Raw genomic sequence first — 20,029 nt, forward strand, 5'->3', positions numbered from 1 at the left:
GTTGAGGTGGGCTTCCTGGAGCGGTGCAGCCCTGCCAGACCCAAAAGGTGACCCCAGCTGGCTTGTCTCTCCTCAGGGGCTTGCAAAAAGACTACAGCAAAGACCCCCGGCATGGGGCTGAGGTGACCTGCTGGTTCATCCACAACAACGGGGATGGGCTGATTGACGGTGTTCACACTGACTACATCGTCCCTGACATCTTCTGAGCCCCCAGCCAGCACACCCATCCTCCCTTGGGACCATGGCAGAGGAGGAGCCTGAGCTACTGCCCAGGCCACACCTCCCTGTCCAAGCTGGTCTCCTATGTCGAAGCACTCATGACTTCCATTAAAGAGAGGCTATGTCCAGCCCAGGCTGGCTGCTTTGGGGGAGGGGGGTGTGGCAGGGAGGCAACCCAAGATGTTGCTCCTCAGAAGGGCTCAGGAGTCACAGCAGACCAGGAGGCTGGGCGGGAGCCAGCGCCAACTCTGCCCCCACCCCACCCTGTTCTCTGCAGCTGCCTGGCCCCATGCCCTCTGAGTGTCCTGGGTGTCCCGTGCACACAGCTTCCCCGACAGGTCCAGAGACCAAAGGACACTCTGGCAGCACGTATAGGAACGACCCGCAACAGCTGCAGCTGCCCCAGTGCTTCCTGTAGCCAGGAACTGTTCTAAGTGCCTTTGTTGAATTAACTAAATGTATGCTCCCAACAGCCCTGGGGGATACTTTTATCATGACTACTTACAGCCGAGGTTAGGTAATTTGTCCAAAATCACTCATCTTTTAAGTGGCGGAGCTGGGATTTGAAGCCGTGCTATCTGGAGTCAGCATCTATGTGCTTAACGACCCCATGTAAATACTCCCATCAGGCTGGGTGGCTGATGGCCAAAGCCTGCTGGGATTTGGTTCTGGATATCCCAAACTATCACTTAACACGAACATGTGAAAGAAATACATGAAATATATATGGACTTGGGGTCCTGAAGAAGTCCTGCCAGGAGCTGAGGGTCACCTATTGGGGTCAGGGCCTCAGGAGGCAGTTCCCAGGCCTCCATCCTCCACTGGATTTCCCAGCTGGGGGTTTGGAACCTCTGAGAGCAGGCATATTTCCCCAAAGCAGAGACGGCCACTGCCCAGAAGCTGTGATTTCAGGGGCCAGGAATAGCAGCCCACTGACTCCTCACACTGATGCCTGGAATTACCCCTTCAGAACGCCTTCCCTGGGCCTTGTCTAGGGGCCCAGTTAAAATGTGACGTTAGAGGGCGTGTGGAGATGAACTTGCACTTTGGGGAGCCACTGGCCCTTTTGGCAAAGGTTGATGGGCCTCCACCCACTCCTTTCCAAGGGGTTTCTGCTTTTTCTGGCTTCTGTCCAGCTCCCATTCCAGATGAGGCCCATGAGGGCTCAGATCAACAACACAAATGCTGAGGTCCAGAGCTGCCCCAGGCCCAGGGACACAGAGCCCTGAGGGGCAACCAGTGGAATTTCAGAGCCCAGCCCACCGTCTGGAGTATCCTGGGCTTCTCAAGGGAGAGCCACGGGCTGCCAGCTGGCTGGTCACCCTCAGCAAAGTCCGCCCAACTGGGGCCTCCTTTTCCCGTCCTCTAGAGTGGAAATGGGGTGAACCTGAAGATTTCCTAGATTCCTTTAATTCGAAATTCTGTATGATGACTCTGGGTCCCTCCAGGTCCCCAGCTGTCCCTCAGGGGCCTCTTGAGCAACCTCAGAATTTCCTACTTTGAGTTGTCCCTCCCACAAAACTCCAAGTATTGGGGGATGAGGTGGTAGCCTGGAGGAGAGGGGCTGGGGAAAGCTCCTCAGGCGGCTGCAGGGCCGTGAGGAGGAGCCACTGGGCAATGCTGGCAGGACAATAGTTCTGCCACCCCTGCCACAGCCCCAAGAGCCCAGTGGTCAGCGACCATAGCCGCTGAAGATGACCTCATGAACTAGATGTCCTGGGAGCCAGACTGCAGGGCCCTTCTCTCTGCTCCCAGGTGTCAGCCCTGAACTCGGTCCCGCCGGCAGTGTGGGTCAGGATTCAGGAGGCCTGGGGAGAGCAGGGACCCCCAGCCGGGCCTCAGCAGCTCCCTTTGTCGATCCGCTATCGTTGTGCTGACTTTGCAACTCTCTGTCATTACTTCTGCGGCTCCTGCCACTTCCACTCACTAGTCCACTCTTTCCTCGTGGCTTCTGCTGCTTCAGAGCTTCTGCTTTCTGTCCTCTCACTCTGTTTCTCTGCCCTCAGCAGTCAACTCTCTCTGTACATCTCACAGTCAAGTGCACTCTTGGCTTTCAGTCAAGACCATGGTACGATCCATAAATTAGCTGTCCTGTGCTCAGGCATCCTCATCAACACTGTTCAGTAGTGGCCGAGTAGGAGGGTCACTGGGTCACTTTGCTCAGAAGAACATGGGTATGGCCGGCACATGGTACCCACTCTGGAAGGTCTAGGGGCTGGCAGGGCCCTGGGATGGCACAGAAGGACCCAGGCCCCACTAGAAGGGGATAAGACCCTGCCTCTGAGGCTCCCATTGTCCTGGATAGCAGAACTCCACTGAGGCTGGAGACTTTCAGGAGAACGACTCTCCAAGAGGCTGAGGGTAGCTGAGTTCCTGACCAGACTGGGAACACAGGGATGAATGTGACACATGGTCTGGCCCTCCAGGTGCTCAGAGTCTAGAGAGAGTGATCAGATCCAAACATGCGAACCTCAACCAAAGGTAAAGACAGAATGTAGGCCCTTCGGGAGCTTGGAGCCTGGAGCAGGGCTGTCTGTGGTCAGCTAGGGGACAAAAGAGGAAGACTTCTGAAGGAGGGACACAGGCTGGCAGAGATAGAGATGTGATGTGCAGAGAAGGGAGAGGTATGCCAGTGGGAAGAGAGTTAAGTTCAGAAAGCAAGTTGGAGCTGGACCACAGGACTTGGGGGTTGTCCTTTTCAAGGGGTCGCGGGAGACACAGAGAGTAATGAGCAAGGGGTCAGCCATGGAGATCTGAGCCTTAGGGGGATGGGTCTGGTTTGGTGCCCTGGCTGCCTCAAGAAGGGGGGGGTGACTGTGATCCAGGAGGCCAGACCAGAGGCCACATCTGCGGTGCGGCGACAATTCTGAGATGCTGTTTGTGACGCCATATCCCATTGCCCCCTCCCAGGGGGTCTCGGGGCCCATTTGCCAACACAGAGCTTCTGCTTTCTCCGGGGGCCTCCTTGTCCCACAGCCGCCGGGAGTGAAGTCCTAACACTGCTGACGATACCCACGGGGCCTCCTTGGTACAGGCAGATCCAGGCCCATCACTCCACCCATGTCCAGCTTCCCGGGGGATCCTCCCGCCTCCCGCTCCTCCCGCCCACACTGCAGGTCGATGACCCCACTTGGGAAACACTAGGCTTGCTCATATAAGGAGCCCAGGCGCCGCCAGTGTGCTCAGCGATGGCGTCTGCTCGGTGGCCCTGCCTCATCTTGGCTCTGCTCTCCGGTGTGGCGGTCTCTGGCTTCCCTAGAAGATTAGGCCGGCTACTTGGGGTAAATCTGCCCCCTCTTCACCATCTGGCAGGCAGAGGGGCCAGGCCGGGCGGCCCTGTGTGTAGGGTGAGGAGGAGGCAGAGGCTGGGCAGTGAGCTGCAGGGAACAGAGCTGGTATGCGGGGAACTGGGCTCCAGACCTGCTCCCTAATCCTGGGCAAGGCTCTTAAATCTCCTGGGCCTCTGCTTCCCTACCGGTCAGGTGGGTGATGCGGCACGATCAGCTCACCTCACTGAGGGGCTGTGAAGGTCCACGTCTGAGACAAGGGTAGAGGCCTCTAGGAATGGCCGAGCTGAGCTGTGTGGGGTACAGTGGTGGTGGGGTCTGGATGGGGCCTCAGGGGCCTGGGGCCCAGGGAAGGGCAGAGTGAGTCAGGGTATACGGGGCAGGGGAAGAGCTCTGGCTTTGGTCCTCCTTGCCCTGATCCCCCCGGTGGACTGGAGATCTTCCCTCCCTACACCTGTTTCCCCATCTATTCAAGCCCTTCCTACTCCGACATGTGGCTCTGGGTGGGTCCATGTCCAGAGGCCCCTCAAGGTGTGTGTGTGGGGGTCACTGCTGAACCTTGGCCTCAGCCCAGAGCCTATTGCCAAGCCACTGTAGCCTTGGCCTTGGCCTGACCCCTGTGTTTGTCTTTGTTTTTGCAGAAACGGAGCCTCCCGGAAGGGGTGAGAACTTTCACCAGGGATGGGGCAGGGCAGGGCAGGACGGAGCTAGTTGCCCAACAGCGGAAGGAGTGGGCCACAATGGCAGGTCCCTCCAGCTGGTAAACAGCTTATGGCCCCCTGCCCTCGCAGACCCCCGCCGTGACTCCAGAACCCTGGGAAAGAGCACCACAGAACCATGGCCCTCGGACCTGCTGATAGAGCAGAGGACCGCCCTTCCACGAGTCCATCTTCCCACAAACACTTACCGAGCACTTGTCAGGCCCCATGCACAGGGCAGGAGACACACAGTGAATGGCACTGTCACGCCTTCATGAAGCATCTTTATATCCATGTTTAACCCAGACGTCTCCCTAGAGCGTCCCTTGGTCCATCACCCCGTTGGAAAGAGGGTTTTGGGGGGCACGAAGGCCCTCCCCATGCACTGCCCTCAGATAGGAAACAAAGGCCTATTTGGGAGACAGAAGCGGGCAATTACCAAAGGACACAGGGGGCGGGCTGGGGTGTGTGTGGACATGCTCTTTCTAAGCTGAGGTGTGGAAGACAAGCAGGAAGAGCTAGGACCTGGCATGGCTGGAGCACGGGATGAGCAGAGGAGGCAGGACCTGCCTGGAGGCCCCCAGAGCCATGGGGAAGACTGTCCTGAGGGCGGTGGTGAGAACGGGAGGGCTTCAGGTGGCAGAAGGACAGGGTAGGATTTGGGTTTTTATACCATCTCACTGGCTACAGCTGCATGTAAACAGATGATAGAGCTAAGGATGCAGAGTGACCATCAGAACAGTGGTGGCCAATTAAAGGCGGCAACCAAGGATGCTGCCCAGGCTTCTGACATGGGTGACTGGGAGACGGGAGGGGCCACTTACCAGGCAGGAGCTTTGGAGCCCACAAAGGGGAGCTTGAAGGGGAGAGGCCAGGAGGAAGACCTGGTTTCCAGGTGCCTCAGGCTGGCTGGTCACCATCTGCTGATCACCTCTCCCGCAGGTGGTCGATGGCATCGAAGTCTACAGCACCAAGGTCCACTGCAAGGTGACCTCCCACTTCGCTCACAATGTCGTCACCACCGGGGCCGTCAACCACGCAGACACTGCCAAGGAGGTTTCTTTCGATGTGGAGCTGCCCAAGACAGCCTTCATCACCAACTTCACCTTGTGGGTGTCACCACGACTGCTGGCTCTGGGCTGGGAGGGGAGTCTGGCTCAGCATGAGTCCCCCAGCAGCTCTCTATCCCTGCAGGACCATTGATGGTGTTACCTACCCTGGGAATGTCAAAGAGAAGGAAGTTGCCAAGAAGCAGTATGAAAAGGCCGTGTCCCAGGGCAAGACAGCTGGCTTGGTCAAGTAAGTGTGGACCCCCAGGCCTTGGGGAGAACGTCAGGGCTGTAAGGGCCCTCAGAGACACAAACAACAGAACAGCAGCTATTATTATCATTATATGGCAAAATGCGCAGTAATTCTTACGTTATCTCATTTTGAATTTGAGGCAACCGAGGCTCAGAGTGGGTAGGGGTCTTCCCCAAGGGTAAGGGACTTGAACCCAAGGCCCAGGAAGGATGGGCTGGTGCTGTCTTTGGGGCAGTCATTGTCTTGCACCCCCATTCAGGGCCTCTGGGAGGAAGCTGGAGAAATTCACGGTCTCAGTCAATGTGGCTGCAGGCAGCAAGGTCACCTTTGAGCTAGCCTACGAGGAGCTGCTGAAGAGGCACAACGGCAAGTACGAGATGTACCTCAAGGTCCAGCCCAAGCAACTGGTCAAGCACTTTGAGGTAATCAGCTGCTCTCCTGCAGCCCCTGCTGAAACTGCTGGGGGCAGGGTGCTGGGAAGGGTCCCTGGGCAGACCCCACAGCAGGGTCAAGAACACAGAAACCCAGGCCCCACCACTTGGTTGAGGAGGCATGGGGGAATTACAGTGGCGCTGGCTACAGCACCTGGGCCAAGGGGAGGAGGCTGGGCAGCACCTGGCAGATCCAGGTTGGGTGCTGGGCCCGTGGGGGCAACATCACAAAGTGTCTCTGTAATGCTTGTAACTGCTTACGTGGGCATTTTACCTACATCAGAGTGGAAAGCCAAAGGAAATGCTTTAGTGGTAGAATCTGGGGCACCATATGGCAGGTAGTAGAAGAGTTCTGGGGTCAGAGTACCCACTTAAAAGCCCTTGTGGTCATTTTCTTGGTGGGAGACAGCAGGCTTGGCTGTCACAGAGCTGTCCTAGTGGCTGCTCCCTGTACCATCACTGACCCATCTCCTTGCCCTTGTTGTCCTGGAGGCTGGGCTCTGCACTGTCACTGAGTGACATCTCCTTACCTTTCGCCATCTCAGATCACAGCAGACATCTTCGAGCCCCAGGGCATCAGAACGCTGGATGCTGAAGCCTCATTCATCACCAATGACCTCTTGAGCAGCGCCCTCACCAAGTCCTTCTCAGGGAAAAAGGTGGTGTAGATGCCCCTCGGCCCTGGGGGGCAGGTGCAGGAACACTGACCCTAGCAGGGCGAGTCTGAACCTGGGGATTTGGCTGATGCAAGGGAGAGAGAGAGAGAGAGAGAGAGAGAGAGAGGAGAGAGAGAGAGAGAGACAGTGTGTGTGTGTGTGGTGTGTGTGAGGGGGGATAAGTCTGCACATCCCCTTTCTCCTAGGCCCCCTGGGTCAGGAGTGAGGATGCTGGAGGCAGGGGGCTGCTTGCTGATGATGACCTGCCAGAGGAACTGGGGTCTCAACTGCACTGGGGGACAGGGAAGCCATTTATATAGCCTGGTCCCATTCTACTTTGGGAAGTAGGCAGGGCAGGTTACTGGTCCCTGTTTTACAGGTAAGGAGACAGAGGCCAGAGGGAGTTTTTTAGATCGGATTCCACATAAGGGGTGAAAGAAGAAAAGGGAACTTTATTTTTGGTACTGGTGGTTGGCTCTGGTCCCAAGGTCCCCAGCAATTCCAGGGGCCTTGCTGATCATGGGCAGTGGATGAATAAATGTTTATATGGACAGCAAACCTCAGTCAGGACTCCCGGGGTGAGGCCCGAGGAGCATTTGCTCAGAGGGCTGCTGGCCTCTGCAGGTGGTGCCCTCACCCAGGGCCCCCTCCCCATTCCCTACTCTGCTCCCTTCCCCCTCCTCCTGGCAACAACACACACAATACCACCCAACTTGAAATCCCCTTTTCATGGTGCAGAATTCCCCTCCCAAAGTGGCTTCTTAGTGGCAGGCAGAGCTAAGGGACTTGTGGGCCCAGTGAGCAGGAAGAGTGAAAGGCTGGCTCAGATAAGGCCCCTGGCCTCCAAGGAGCTCCCGATCTCCAAAGGGGAGAGAGGTGCTCAGAAAGGCCTGAGCACCCCAGAGGGTGGCAGGACTGCACAGGCACCCACCTACAGGCTCCTCGCCATGAGGTCTGCACCTTGCTCCCCAGGGCAGCCTCGGGCTGAGGTCTGCAGAGGGCAGGCCCTGGCCAAGCTGAGCAAGGCCTGGCCATCACCCTCCCTCAGGGCCACGTGTCCTTCAAGCCCAGCTTGGATCAACAACGTTCATGCCCAAACCTGTACGGACTCCCTCCTCAAAGGAGATTTTATCATCACCTATGACGTGAAACAGAGAGTCTCCAGCCAACGTGCAGGTAGGTACCCACCGACTGGCTCTGCCAGGCTGGTAGATTCCCCACCATGGTGGGGTGAAGGCTGATGCGGGGAGGGGCTGCAGCTTCATCTAGTGGGACACCCTTGATCCTCAGCCCAAGGATGAGTTTCCTGCAAGGCGTGGGGACGATGGGTAGTCCAGAGCCTTCGTGTGGCACCCCTGGAGGGGTGGAAAGAACATCTTTATTTTGGGCTGGTTAACGGCTGCCTTCTATTTGCAAGGGCAGCCAACGTGAGGTTGCTGAAGGGACACTGGCCTCACCTCTCTCTCTCCCCTTTCCAGATCGTCAATGGCTACTTTGTGCACTTCTTTGCACCTCAAGGCCTTCCGGTGGTGCCCAAGAACGTGATCTTCGTGATTGATGTCAGTGGCTCCATGCACGGTCGGAAAATGGAGCAGGTATTCTCCTTGGTGCAAGGGGGTGGGGGGTGAGACGTGTGGGAGGGAGAGAGAGATTTTTAAAAAGTGGACGAAGCTAATATTTCCAGTGAAAGAGGAGAAAGGGGGACAGGATTCTAAAAAGGCACAAATCATCTGCCCCTTTTCTTGCAGATGGCATGGGCCTCACCGCCAGCCTAGGCTGGGAAGACATCTTCTTGTCTGCTTGTCTTTCTCCTTCCCAGACAAAGGATGCCCTCCTCAAAATTCTGGAGGATGTGAAAGAGGATGACTACCTGAATTTCATCCTGTTCAGTGGAGGTGTGACCACTTGGAAAGACACTTTAGTTCAAGCCACTCCTGAGAACATCCAGGAGGCCAGGAAATTTGTGATGAATATTCGTGATCAAGGAAGTAAGAACAGAGGGGAGGGAGCCACATCCTGCCACTCCTCTCTGCCTGAGCAGTCTGTTTCCCTCCTGCCTTGGGGCAGAGACTCTGCTGGTCCAGGTCCTGCAGCCTCTGGCTCGGGGTAGAAGTGGGAGTGGGGAGTCCTCAGGCTTGATACTGGGGTGTCTTCTCTGTGGTCTACGGAAACCCATTCTTTCTGTTTCTAACCTGTGATCCTGGTGCCCCATCAGCCCCAGCAAGATACCCTTATCCATGGCAGTTTTGTATGAAAGATGACAAGTGAGGTCTATACTGTTCCCCACTCCTCCCTGTGAGAGGAGCTGGGAGTCCATTTGACTGTTCTCCAAATTGCTCTTACAATCACCATGTGCATCTATCCTTCCGGCAGCCCTGAGAGGCTGGTCCTTTTACTCATTTGAAAGACTAAGTCATTCATTCATCACTCACTGAGTCATTCAGTCGATATTTACTGAGTACCACCACACATGGGCAGGCAGGGTCCCTGGGCACGTAAGCAGGGCCTGCTGTCTCGACCTCCTCCACCCTGGCACCCTGAGGACACCCTCCCACGGTGCCGTCGGTCTGTCTGTGTGCCAGTGACCAACATCAACGACGCGCTGCTGAGGGGCATCAGTATGCTGAACAAGGCCCGGGAGGAGTACAGAGTCCCGGAGAGGAGCACCTCCATCGTCATCATGTTGACCGACGGGGACGCCAACGTGGGTGAGGCAGCGGGTGTAATTCTGGCTGCTGCTCCTGGCTCTGTAGCTGGCGTGCTGCAAGACCTTGGGCAGCTCTCTCCAGGGTCCCCCATGGTCTGTGAGCCCCTCAATGGCAGGGCCCTGTCTCCCTGCCAGGCCTTCCCACATCTGCCTCTACAAGGGCTGGTGGCCATGACTCCACCAACTCTGCACGTGTAGGAGTCAGATCTGTCCAGACAGAGCTTCTCCTGACAGCTGCCAGGGCTGTGGCTGGAGCGTGAACACCTCCTTCTCCTGCAGGTGAAAGCAGACCTGAAAAAATCCAAGAGAATGTGCGGAACGCCATTGGTGGCAAGTTCCCCTTATATAACCTGGGCTTTGGCAACAATCTGAATTATAACTTCCTGGAGCGTATGGCCCTGGAGAACCATGGGCTTGCCCGCCGCATTTATGAGGATTCCGATGCCAACTTGCAGTTGCAGGTATGCCTTGTCTTGCACACCTCTGGGAATGGGGCGCTCACTACTTCCTCAGGAAACTGTTCCACTGTGTGACAATTTTGGTTATTAGAAAGAACTTCCTCTTGGGTTGAAATCTACCTCTGGTTATCTCTTACCCATCTATACTGGTTCTGATTTTGTCTGTGGCCTACACAGAACAGACCTGCTTCCTCTGTAGAACTGCCAGATCAAACAGAAGACATCCAGTTAAATATGAATTTCTCATAAACAGCAAATAATTTTTTAGCAAGCATGCTCCAGATATTGCATAGGACACTGTATTAGTTTACTAGTGCTGCCTTAACAAATTACCATAAACTGGGTGGCTTCCACAACAGAAATTTATTGTCTCACAGTTCTGGAGGCTAGAAGTCCAAAATCAAGGTGTCGGCATGGCTGGCTCCTTCTGAGAGCTGCCAGGAAGGATCTGTTCCAGGCCTCTCTCCTTGGCCTGTAGATGGCCATTTTTCTCCCTGTATCTTCACATCGTCTTCTCTGTGTGCATGTCTGTCTCTGGGTCCAAATTTCCCCCTTCATAGGGACACCAGTCGTATTGGATTGGAGTCTGTCCTGAACACTTCATTTTAACTTGATTACCTCTGTAAAGACCCTTTCCCCAAATAAGGTCATGCCCTGAGTATTGGGGGTAAGGATTTTAACCTATGTATGTTGAGGGTACACAATTCATCCCATGACAGCTGTACTTATACTAAAGAGTAACTTGTCATTTACCTGATATTCAAGTTTAACTCATGTCCTATATTTTCATTTGCTATATCTGGTACCCTCCCCCTCCTCCCTGGCACAGGTGACTGCTTCTCCACCTCTGCAGTGGACCCCCGGCCTTCCTCCTGTCAGTCTCCGGGTCTCCATGCTCTTCACCCCACATCGCCTTCTTTAGTCGGCCTCCCACCCTTTCTTCTTACTTTCGCTCTAACAAACATTTCTTGAGTCCTTTTTATGTGCCAAGAACTCTGTCCTTTCCTTTTCTATTCCTCCAGTCTCTACCTGGGGGGAGGGGGAACACGATGAGGAAGGGCTCCCCCAAACTGAAGGGCACAGTCAGGGCCACGTGGAAGTGGAGATCAGGAGCCAGGACTGGGCCCAGCCCGGGAGACTCAACAACCCGAGAGAGGCGCCAGTGGGAGCCTGCCCACCCTGTCCTCTCTCTGCCCGCCCTGGTGGCCTGAGATGACCAGGTCCCCTATCTGGACTCCAGGGCTTCTATGAGGAGGTGGCCAACCCGCTGCTGACAGATGTGGAGGTGGAGTACCTAAGATGCCATCCTGGACCTCACCCGGAACAGTTACCAGCACTTCTAACGACGGCTCTGAGATTGTGGTGGCTGGGCGCCTGGCAAGCTGAGGACATGAACAGCTTTAAGGCGGACGTGAAGGGCCACGGGTAAGCTGGGGCCGGGGCCCGGCTGTGCGCCGGGGATGGGGGATCCGCACGGGTAGGGCTCCAGCCTCCTGGCTGACGGCCCAGCAGTAGCAGCTCCTGAACAAGGCCCACCTGGCTCCTGGCTCCAGGCCTCCAGCCTCTCACCTCCTCCCACCCCTGCCCCAGGCCATCAACGACCTGACATTCACTGAGGAGGTGGACGTGAAGGAGATGGAGAAGGCCCTGAAGGAGCGGGACTACATTTTTGGGAACTACATTGAGCGGCTCTGGGCCTACCTCACTATCGAGCAGCTGCTGGAGAGACGGTGACCCTGCCTGGCCCACCCCTCACACAGCCGGGCCCCGCACTCAGCCCCTGGCACTGCCCCAGCACCTACCTGTGAAGCCCCCTGTGCTGGCTGTGCTCCGGGGGAGCCCACGAGGAGGAAATTACACCCCAGGAAGTGCACCTCCACGCCCACTCCAGCTGTCCTGCCCTCTTCTTGGCCAGGCCCCATGGCCTGTTTTTCCTGGAGTAGAGCCGGGTCCATCATCTGGGGCTCAAGCAGCAGCCTGGGAGCACCTCGAGGGCAGGGGTGGGCCTCAGCATCCTGTTCCCCGCACCCAGCATGGGCCCACAGAGATGTTGACGTTGAACACAACCAGAGGCTGGGACCCCAGCCCTCAGCCACAGTGAGCAGAGCTTGGGCCCATGCGAGAGGGCCATGTCAGCCTTCCGTTAAGTGGGCTTGGCCAGGAAAGCCGCTGGCGCTCAGCATGTGAACACTATCGTGACTGATTGTTGCAGTGGCCATCTTGAGCCCCTTGCATTTTTCAGGTGGGGAAACTGAGGTCCAGAGAGGAATCAGGGCATGTCTGTCTGTCCCAGGGAGCTGGTGAACCAGTTTTTTTTCTGAGTGCTAGTGGGCTCTATCCTGGGGGTACCCCCATTGGGAGGGGTGGAGGCGGGTCCTGGGGCTGACTCTCCCACCCCGCCCCTCCCCACAGCAAGAATGCCCATGGCGAGGAGAAGGAGAACCTCACAGCCCAGGCCTTGGACCTGTCCCTCAAGTACCACTTCGTGACTCCACTGACCTCCATGGTGTGACCAAGCCTGAGGACAACGAGAATAAGACACCATTGCCGACAAGCCCGGGGAAGGTGGGCACGGAGGGTGGGGGCCAGAACTCGGAGGCCTTCTTCCAGGCCCCTGGCCTTAGGTGCCCTGAAGAGAAGAGGCCAGGCTGAGGAGACCAGACCTGCTGAGAAGCGCAGGTCCTGTGGGCATCAAAGGAAAACGGGCCAAGGGATGGGGAGGGTGTTGTAGAGGGATCGAAGCCGTTAGTGTGAACAGGAGCCTCGAAGTCTCTAAAAGGGCACAGTGCCCAGGGTCATTTCCAGGAAAGGTACTTATGCTGCAGCATGGAAGGGTTCAGTTAGACAAGAATAAGCAAGGGTTCAGTTAGACAGAAGAAGCACTTCTTACCTAAAAGTTAGGCCTGGAGCAGGCGCCTGGGGACTGTGAGAGGAAGAGGTCCTGACAGCTAGAGGCTGGGACCAGGCCTCCTCAACCAGACCCCAAGGGGGGGGGTCCCGTGCCAGTTGTCCCTGCAACTGGCACGGGCGATGGGGGGTTGGCACTGGGAGGTAAAGAGCCGGTCTGGGCCAGGCCTCTGCCTCCAGGAGCTCCTGGTTCCTGCAGAGGGCACACGAGGCCTGGGGCTGGCTGGCTAGCCAGGCAGTAAGGTGGTCACATTGGCCCTGACACCAGGAGTCTGTGGCCTCTAATGCATTTCTCCTCTTCCTCCCTCCCAGGGCCTGTGGATGCAGAAGGTGAGCTTTAGCCACAGCTGGGTGGGTGTCCCAGGAGGACGACAAGAGAGGACCAAGGAGGCCTTTCCAATCATGCTGGGGATGTACTGCCTGGGGAGGGGCCCTCAGGACACCTGGGTTCAGCTCCCAGCTCTGCTGTGAACTCACCAGGGGCCTGGGGCTGGGCTCTGTTCCGCTCTGAGCCTAAGGGTTCTCATCCAGTAGCTTCCCCCGCCCAAGGAGGGACAATCAGTATGAAAGTATTCTACGACCTACAAAAATTAGCAACTCAATTAGCACTCGACTAATCCCACAGCAATCCTTTAAGGGAGTCCTCTCATGGTTCCATTTTACAGTGAGGAAACTGAGGCACAGAGAGGTTAAATCTATTTGCTCAGTGACTCAGTCAACAGGAGGCCAGCTGGGACTTTGGCCCAGGCAGCCTGGTTCCAGCGCCTGCGCTGGAATTCACAGCACTTTGCGCTTCTCTCATTGTAAAATTTGACCATCACCCCCAACAAACCCACCACCACCAGGCAGGGCCTCCCCAGCCCCTACCGGCCTGCCTTGTCTCTATCCATACAGGCTGTCCTAGCCAAGCAGTATATTTGGAATGGGTCATGGCTTTGCCCTCTGAACAGCCCTGTGAAATGTAGTCACGGTGCGTGTGTGTGTGTGTGTGTGTGCGCACGTGCGTCTGGGTGGGTGTTTTACTACCAAAGACAACAATCACCTGTGAGCCTCATCCCACCCTGGGGGTGGGAGTTCAGGGTGGGGGACGGCCATTGCTTCCTGACAGAGAAACTGACGACCTATGGCTTGCTTTTAGGCTGACGTGGTGGAAGTGCTGAGCCCCAGTAATTAACAGTACACCATACAACCCATATTACACCACCATCCCTAGAAAGGAGTTTCCTGGGTCATGTCCCAAATTTCTAAAGCCTAAACTTAGGGGTCATATGTCCACCCGCTATCTGTCAGCGTTGGGGCCCAAACTGGGACCAGCAGGCCCCGAGACAGGCAGAAGGCATGGGTTGGGGGGAGGGAAACCCTAGACCTTGCTCACGCCTGCCCTTTGGCTTCTTTTTTTTCAGTGATCCCCTCCATGGCTTACCTGAGTGAGTATGTGCCAGCTGCCACAGAGCGTGCCCTTGCCGTCCCCCCTCCGGAGTCTTTCCTGAATCAGCTCTCTGGGACAGGCAGATGGTTGGGGGTTCCTGAGGAGATGAGGGAAGGTGTGGGTTTAAGAGCATTAGGGAGCAGGAAGGGAGAGGCATGAAACCGAACTCTGGGTGGGGGTCCTGGACCCTCCCCCGCCTGCTTTTTTAGCTCAGCCCTCTCTCCCTTTGCGTCCACAGCCAACTCCCAGCCCTCCCCAGACACCCTACTACGGTGAGTTCCCCAGCTCCTCCTTGGGGTGAGGCTCAGGGCCCAGGGCCGAGCGCCTCCCCACCTGTCTAGGGGTCCATCCCACGGGGACTAGGAGGCAAGGGGGAGGGCCCCCGAAGCAGTGAGAGACCCTGGGAGCCAGCCCCTTCTCTATGTGCACTCAGTGGATGGGGACCCCCACTTCATCATCCAAGTTCCCAGATAAGGACGATGCCATCTGCTTCAATATCGACGAAGACCCCGGCACAGTGCTGCGCCTCATTCAGGACCCTGTCACAGGTGGGGACTGCGGGCTGGTGGCCAGGTCTCTTCCTGGGAGGTCCTGGAGTCCCTAGTATAGGCACATGGACTAGCTCCTCACTCTGCCCATAAGTCACCCGTCTTATACGCAGATTGCATCTGTAGGGATTACAGATTCCACCCAGAGCCACAGGCTCACCTTGTGCCCCCGGGGCCAGTGGTGTTGGGTAGATGGTTAGAATTAAGTGCAGGCCTGGGTGTGCAGGCAGGACCCAGCCTGTGCGTAGGGAATCATTTTTTCTCTGAACAACACTGGCCCAGGCAAGGGGGCAGATCCACAGAGTGGGCCCTCAGCCACTAGCGTGACCCCCATGTTGTCTAGGAACAGATAGGGTTGGCTCTGAAGTCCTGGTCTCTCAATGGGGGGCCCCCATCTGGGCTACCCCTCAGTAGGTCTGGCTGAAGGGGAAGGTGCGTCCCTAAAGACCAGCCTGGACTCAGAAGGTCTTGCTGGTCTCTTGCTACCCTGCCCCTCTGGCAGGCCTCACAGTTAACGGGCAGATCATTGGTGAGAAGAGAAGCAGAGCCTGGACTCCCAGACCAGAAAGACTTACTTTGGCAAGCTGGGCATTGCCAATGCTCAGATGGACTTCCAGATTGAGGTGACACCGGAGACGATCACCCTGTGGCATGGGGCTGCACAGAGCACGTTCAGCTGGCTGGACACAGTCATGGTCACACAGGATGGGTAAAGCCCCACTACTGGGTCTCTGAGAGGTGCTATAGCGCAAGGGTCTAAGGAGGGATTTGAACAAATCGCAGGACAGAAGATCCACAGGGCTCACAGGAAAGACCAGTGGCCTCAGAGTTCAGCCCCTGCCTAGGGGAGGGTGACCATGGTGGCCCCCCCACCAACCCCTGGGGCCCCCATCAGAGGCAGTATTGGTAGCTAGACAATTCATAGGACTGACCTTGAGGGAAGGGCTGTGTGGACGAAAGCATTAGGTGGACCTGGCAAGCAAGCTGATAGCGACAAGATCCCTACATGCATCGTGTCTGCTGAACTTGCTTGTTCTCAAACTCCTCAGCTCTCTTCCTACGTCTTCAGATCACCCCCAAGCTGGGTGGGCAGGGCAGCGGTGTTAGTTTCGGCACGGAGGCTCAGAGAGGGGGCAGAAACTGGCCCAATGGTCACACCAGGAAGCCAGTGGTCGAGTTGGGGTTCAATCCCGGGGCCTTCAGACCCCAGTACAGCCCCCTCTCCTGCTTAGAGAGGAGCAGGGACCCACTCAGTGGAGTGAAGAGTCAACTATGCATGAGCGTCTTCTCTCCAACACCCCTGACATAGTTTCTGGAGTCTGTGTGCTCTCAGGTGTCATGTCTCCTGCTGAGATACCCTTGATTCAGATGCCTGGTGTCATGGCCACTAGGCCTCACTGCTGACCTCCTCTTCTCTCCTAGGCTGTCTGTGACGATCAACAGGAAGAAGAACATGGTGGTCTCCTTTGGAGATGGGGTTACTTTTGTGGTTGTCTTGCATCAGGTGTGGAAGAAACAACCCATCCACCATGACTTCCTGGGCTTCTATGTGGTCGACAGTCATCGGATGTCAGCACAGACACATGGGCTGCTGGGTGCGAAATGTTCAAGCCTCAGGTTGTTCAGGCCACATGGTGGAGGGAAAAAGCCACGCAAAGGCCAGCCTAGTTCACCCTGGACCCAGGGTTCAACACCCCCCATCCAGCCTTTGCATCGACCTTGGAAAGGCCAGTGGCCATGTGCACGTATGGTGGTGGCAGGGCTGACAGTGTGAATGTTTTTATTCCCAGGACAATTCTTCCACCCCTTTGACTTTAAAGTGTCTGACGTCCACCCAGGCTCTGACCCCACAAGCCAGATGCCACAATGGTGGTGAGAGAACCATCGAGCTGACGTTTACCAGGTGAGGAGACTCTGCTGACGTCCTCACCCTGCCCTGGTCACAAGACAGGAGGAAGGAGCTCTCTGCTGCCCACGCACAGCAGCCCAGCTGGCTCTTGCCGTCTGTGGGGCATCCTGTTTCCCTCTGGGGTCTTGGCCCCCTCTCACTGGGAAAAGGCCAAATTTGACCCCCTAGGAGGAGTAACCACAAGACCTCATTCTTGACCAGAGTCTGGACTCCTAGAATCGGCAACTTCACACCCCTGTTCAACCTTAGGGCCCTTGAGCGCAGCAGCCACCTTGCCTACCCCGTGTATCACAGCATCTCTCTCCTTTCTCCCAGGGGCTCCCAGAAGGACTACAGGAAGGACGTCAGCGTTGGCACAAATGTTTACCTGCTGGTTTCGTCCACAACAATGGGCAAGGGCTGATTGACGGCGTCCACAGCGACTACATTGTCCCCAACCTGTTCTGAGCGGACATGCCAGCTCCTACTGAGACCGCTGGCAGGGCTTCCCTGGCGTCTGGAACAGAGGCACAGAGTGGGGCCTGATGGAGGGCTGTGACAGTAAAGGCCAAGGAGAAACCGGACGGCTACCAGTGTCTGCATGCTTCCATGAGCCCCTGCTCCAGGGGACAGGCAGCTCGAAGGAAGGGCTGGCTGCTAGGAAGGCCACTTCCTGGCCTCTCCACTGATGCGGCTGAAAGACGCAGTTGTTGGGGTGGTACCATGGGGAGTCAAACACATGACGGTTGGGGAAGGGAAAATCAAGAATTGACTCGGGAGCAAAGAGGCTCGGAGAAGTCGGGAAGGACTGACTGCATTTCAGAGTCCAGGAGGGTCAGAGGAAAAGTCAGGGGTCATGGCTCACAAGCTCTTATCAGGACCTTTAGGCCTGAAGCTCCTTCTATGACTCAGCAGCAAAGAGTGCTCCAGGGCAGACCCAGCCTGCAGCTAATTGTGCACGCCCCCCACCCTTCCACTCTAATCATCTCACCATCCATCCGCCCGCCCATCACCCACCCCTCCCAACAACCCATCTATTCAGCAGGTAAACCCAACATTCTGGGCTAGGATCTGGGAGCACATAGTTTAGTAACCCAGGTCCTGCTTGCATGGGTGCCCAAGTTCCCTTCAGCTGGGCTGGGGATCCCTGGGATCCTCCAGTCACTCCTCATGGTGACCACCTGCTGCAGCCCCTCACAGTAAGTCCTGGGTGGGGTGGGGGTCAGACAGAGGTTCCTAGAGAAGGGGCTCTGAGGGCTCTCAGCCTGGACAAAACCCTCTCCCACCCGGACAACATCAACTGGCCCCTCCCCAGCCCTCCCGCTTCCAGGAGAGCTTTTTGCAGTGCAGACCTGGTCATCATTCCCTGCCTGAAACCCTAAAAATGACATCTCCCACCCAGGGTTCTTGGGACAAAGACAAAAGTCCTTCCTGCGGTCTCTCCAGCTTCATCAGCCCCCCACGCCACGTGCTCCCTCTCACTGTCTGCGTTCCAGGCACACAAACTGCTTCCACTTCTGCAAACACAATCCCTCCTTCCCCAGATCCTTTGCCTCTGCTGTTCTCTCTGCCTGAGGGGCTGAGGGCACGCTGGGCGGAAGGCACCCGGCTGAAGGAAGCATTGGGTGGCTTCGCTTACAGCAGAGCAGGGGACTCAGCAAGACTGGAGGAGGTTGCAGTCAGATTGGGAAGGGTCTCGAATGCCAATGGGGTGGGGTGGAGTGGGGTCTGGCCATGGCTCACCAGGGAGTTCTGCTACCTCCCCCTCCAGGGGCCCCTCTGTCTGAGCCAGGACAGGGTTGCCCAGGGCCCGCACTGGCTTGGGGGCCTGGAGAGGGGCTGGAGAAGAGCAATCCAGGAGGAACATCCGTCACCAGAGGAGCCCCCGAGGCACTGCTACTGCTGCTCTAGAGAGAGGGCCACATGAGACATGGCCCCCCGACTGGAAAGCGGCAGAGGGTCCAGGCGGGCTGGCAGAAAGGGCCCGGGCCTGGGATGCGACACCCTAAGTGGGCAGTCCCAGGTCAGCTGAGGAGCCATGTAGCTTTAAAAAAACCAGTCATCTTGAGGTCAGTTTTCACATTTATGAAATGGGGAGAAGGATCCTGCCAGACGGAGTGGTGTGAAGAGGCACCGGCACGGTAGCTTCTGGTCCTCCTGAGATGCCTATCTTTGTCCTGCTGCTCCAGCTAGCAACCAACCCCAGCGGGCTGGGAGAAAGGCAGCAGGATGTGCCCAGCCCACATGTTGCCCCCTCCTCCAACACACAGTCAGGGAGGTCTGTCCTCTGCCCAGTCCCACCTCGTCTTGGCTGTGCCTGTCCCTGCCTACAGCCTCTGAAGGCGCCCTGGGCTTTCAGGATAGAAGCCAAGCTCCACGGCGAGGTGTACGCAGCTGGTGCTGGCCTGGGGCTGCTTCCCCACCTCGCCAGCTTCCCCACCTCGCCAGCAACCCCTCCACCTCACCCCCACGGCACTGCTTCCCTTTACCTTCCTGGACTCAGTGCAGTGTCCTGGCTCTGGCCCTTGTGTCCCTGCCCTCCTTTTCCACTGGGCTAACTTTTCTTTATTCTTCAAACTCGACCCCAATCCAATCCCAACGCATGACACTACCAGGAAGCCTCCCCTGATATCCTCAGGTTGGGGCAAGATGTCTCCCTCTGGGCTCCTTGTGGCACCTGGTTGTTCTTGGTGGCAGCTGTGTCTGGCAGGTGCCCAATGTGCCTGCAGCACTCGGCCCAGGACCTGGACCAAGCAGGTGCTGGAAAGCATGCAGTGAACAAAACAGTGACGTGCATGGACCTACTTCCAATTGTTCACAGAGAACTCACGCACTTCAGGTGCTGGCTGGGCCAGAAAGTCACCCAGGACCCCGCTGTTGTGGCACAAATGCCAGAGCCCAGCCCAGGTGGTGGTGTCTCGTGCCGGTATGTCAGGGCCAGCCCCACAGCAAGTCCAGCGGAGCCCCCGAAGCTGCTCCCTTGTCTCGCTGAGCTCTTGTCTGAGCCCCTCTGAGTGACCCTCACAAAGTGACTCTGCCTGAGACCCCTGCCTGCCACCCAGGCTTGATGGGGAGGCAGTGGTGCAGGAAAGAGTGTTCCTGAGTGTTGGGCAAACCTGCTGCTGGAGACCCCTCCTTCCCACCGGCCTCTCTTCTACCATTCTAGAAAGACTCACTCAGCAAATGCCCTGTATAGCTCAAGAGCTGGGAAAAGAATGTTCTCCCTGATCTGATTTGCTCCCTCTTAGCAAGCAAATGAACTCATTTGCTGCCTTACCCTGGCTGCCAGGAAGCTCAGAGCAAAGCTTTTTTGCTGCTACAGCTTCCCCTACACTGGTGTCTCTGATTTAACTCTCCTCCTGCTTGGCTCTTTTCTCTTATTTTCATTCTCATGTTTTTTGGTTTTACTCTCTTTATGCTTTTTATTTGTAAGCCAAAGACTTGTGTCATTTTTGAAGAAGTAGGTGAAATAATTATAAATGTTTTGAAAGTATGCTTT

The 20,029-nt window shown here is 56.6% G+C and overlaps 2 protein-coding genes and 1 long non-coding RNA gene across 5 annotated transcripts in view; 2 read left to right on the forward strand and 1 right to left on the reverse strand.

Moving 5' to 3' along the window:
* The window catches only part of ITIH1 (inter-alpha-trypsin inhibitor heavy chain 1), a 13,373-nt gene extending 13,026 nt beyond the window's left edge, over nucleotides 1-347 (forward strand). For both annotated transcript variants that reach the window (XM_036868065.1, XM_036868064.1), the window contains exon 22: nucleotides 77-347. In XM_036868065.1, coding sequence (XP_036723960.1) covers nucleotides 77-206 — 130 coding nt within the window. In that variant the 3' untranslated portion in view covers nucleotides 207-347. The remainder of the gene's footprint in view (nucleotides 1-76) is intronic.
* Nucleotides 1-5,154, reverse strand: part of LOC118903245 — a 15,754-nt gene extending 10,600 nt beyond the window's left edge. Inside the window, exons 1-2 of one of the 2 annotated variants that reach the window (XR_005021753.1) lie at nucleotides 5,029-5,138; nucleotides 4,414-4,614 (exon numbers count right to left, since the gene is read on the reverse strand). This is a non-coding gene — a long non-coding RNA (uncharacterized LOC118903245). Of the gene's footprint in view, nucleotides 1-4,413; nucleotides 4,615-5,028 lie in introns of both variants that reach the window. The other variant, XR_005021754.1, reaches the window with a different exon arrangement.
* ITIH3 (inter-alpha-trypsin inhibitor heavy chain 3) lies at nucleotides 3,377-17,114 on the forward strand. Its single transcript, XM_036868078.1, is given in 33 exon segments — nucleotides 3,377-3,500; nucleotides 4,148-4,168; nucleotides 5,147-5,313; nucleotides 5,399-5,503; nucleotides 5,766-5,928; nucleotides 6,483-6,596; nucleotides 7,642-7,689; nucleotides 7,691-7,741; nucleotides 7,743-7,769; nucleotides 8,072-8,188; nucleotides 8,413-8,581; nucleotides 9,176-9,301; nucleotides 9,580-9,761; nucleotides 10,999-11,054; nucleotides 11,056-11,098; nucleotides 11,100-11,141; nucleotides 11,143-11,187; nucleotides 11,349-11,488; nucleotides 12,171-12,262; nucleotides 12,265-12,336; nucleotides 12,978-12,995; nucleotides 14,069-14,102; nucleotides 14,344-14,366; nucleotides 14,528-14,559; nucleotides 14,561-14,642; nucleotides 15,145-15,191; nucleotides 15,194-15,351; nucleotides 16,065-16,237; nucleotides 16,433-16,489; nucleotides 16,492-16,526; nucleotides 16,529-16,545; nucleotides 16,867-16,915; nucleotides 16,918-17,114. Coding segments are annotated over 33 exon segments (2,679 nt in total). The 5' UTR covers nucleotides 3,377-3,407; the 3' UTR covers nucleotides 16,999-17,114.
* Nucleotides 17,115-20,029: the final 2,915 nt, after the last annotated feature.

This window comes from Balaenoptera musculus, chromosome 11 (assembly GCF_009873245.2).
Source record: "Balaenoptera musculus isolate JJ_BM4_2016_0621 chromosome 11, mBalMus1.pri.v3, whole genome shotgun sequence".
Lineage (NCBI taxonomy): Eukaryota > Metazoa > Chordata > Mammalia > Artiodactyla > Balaenopteridae > Balaenoptera > Balaenoptera musculus.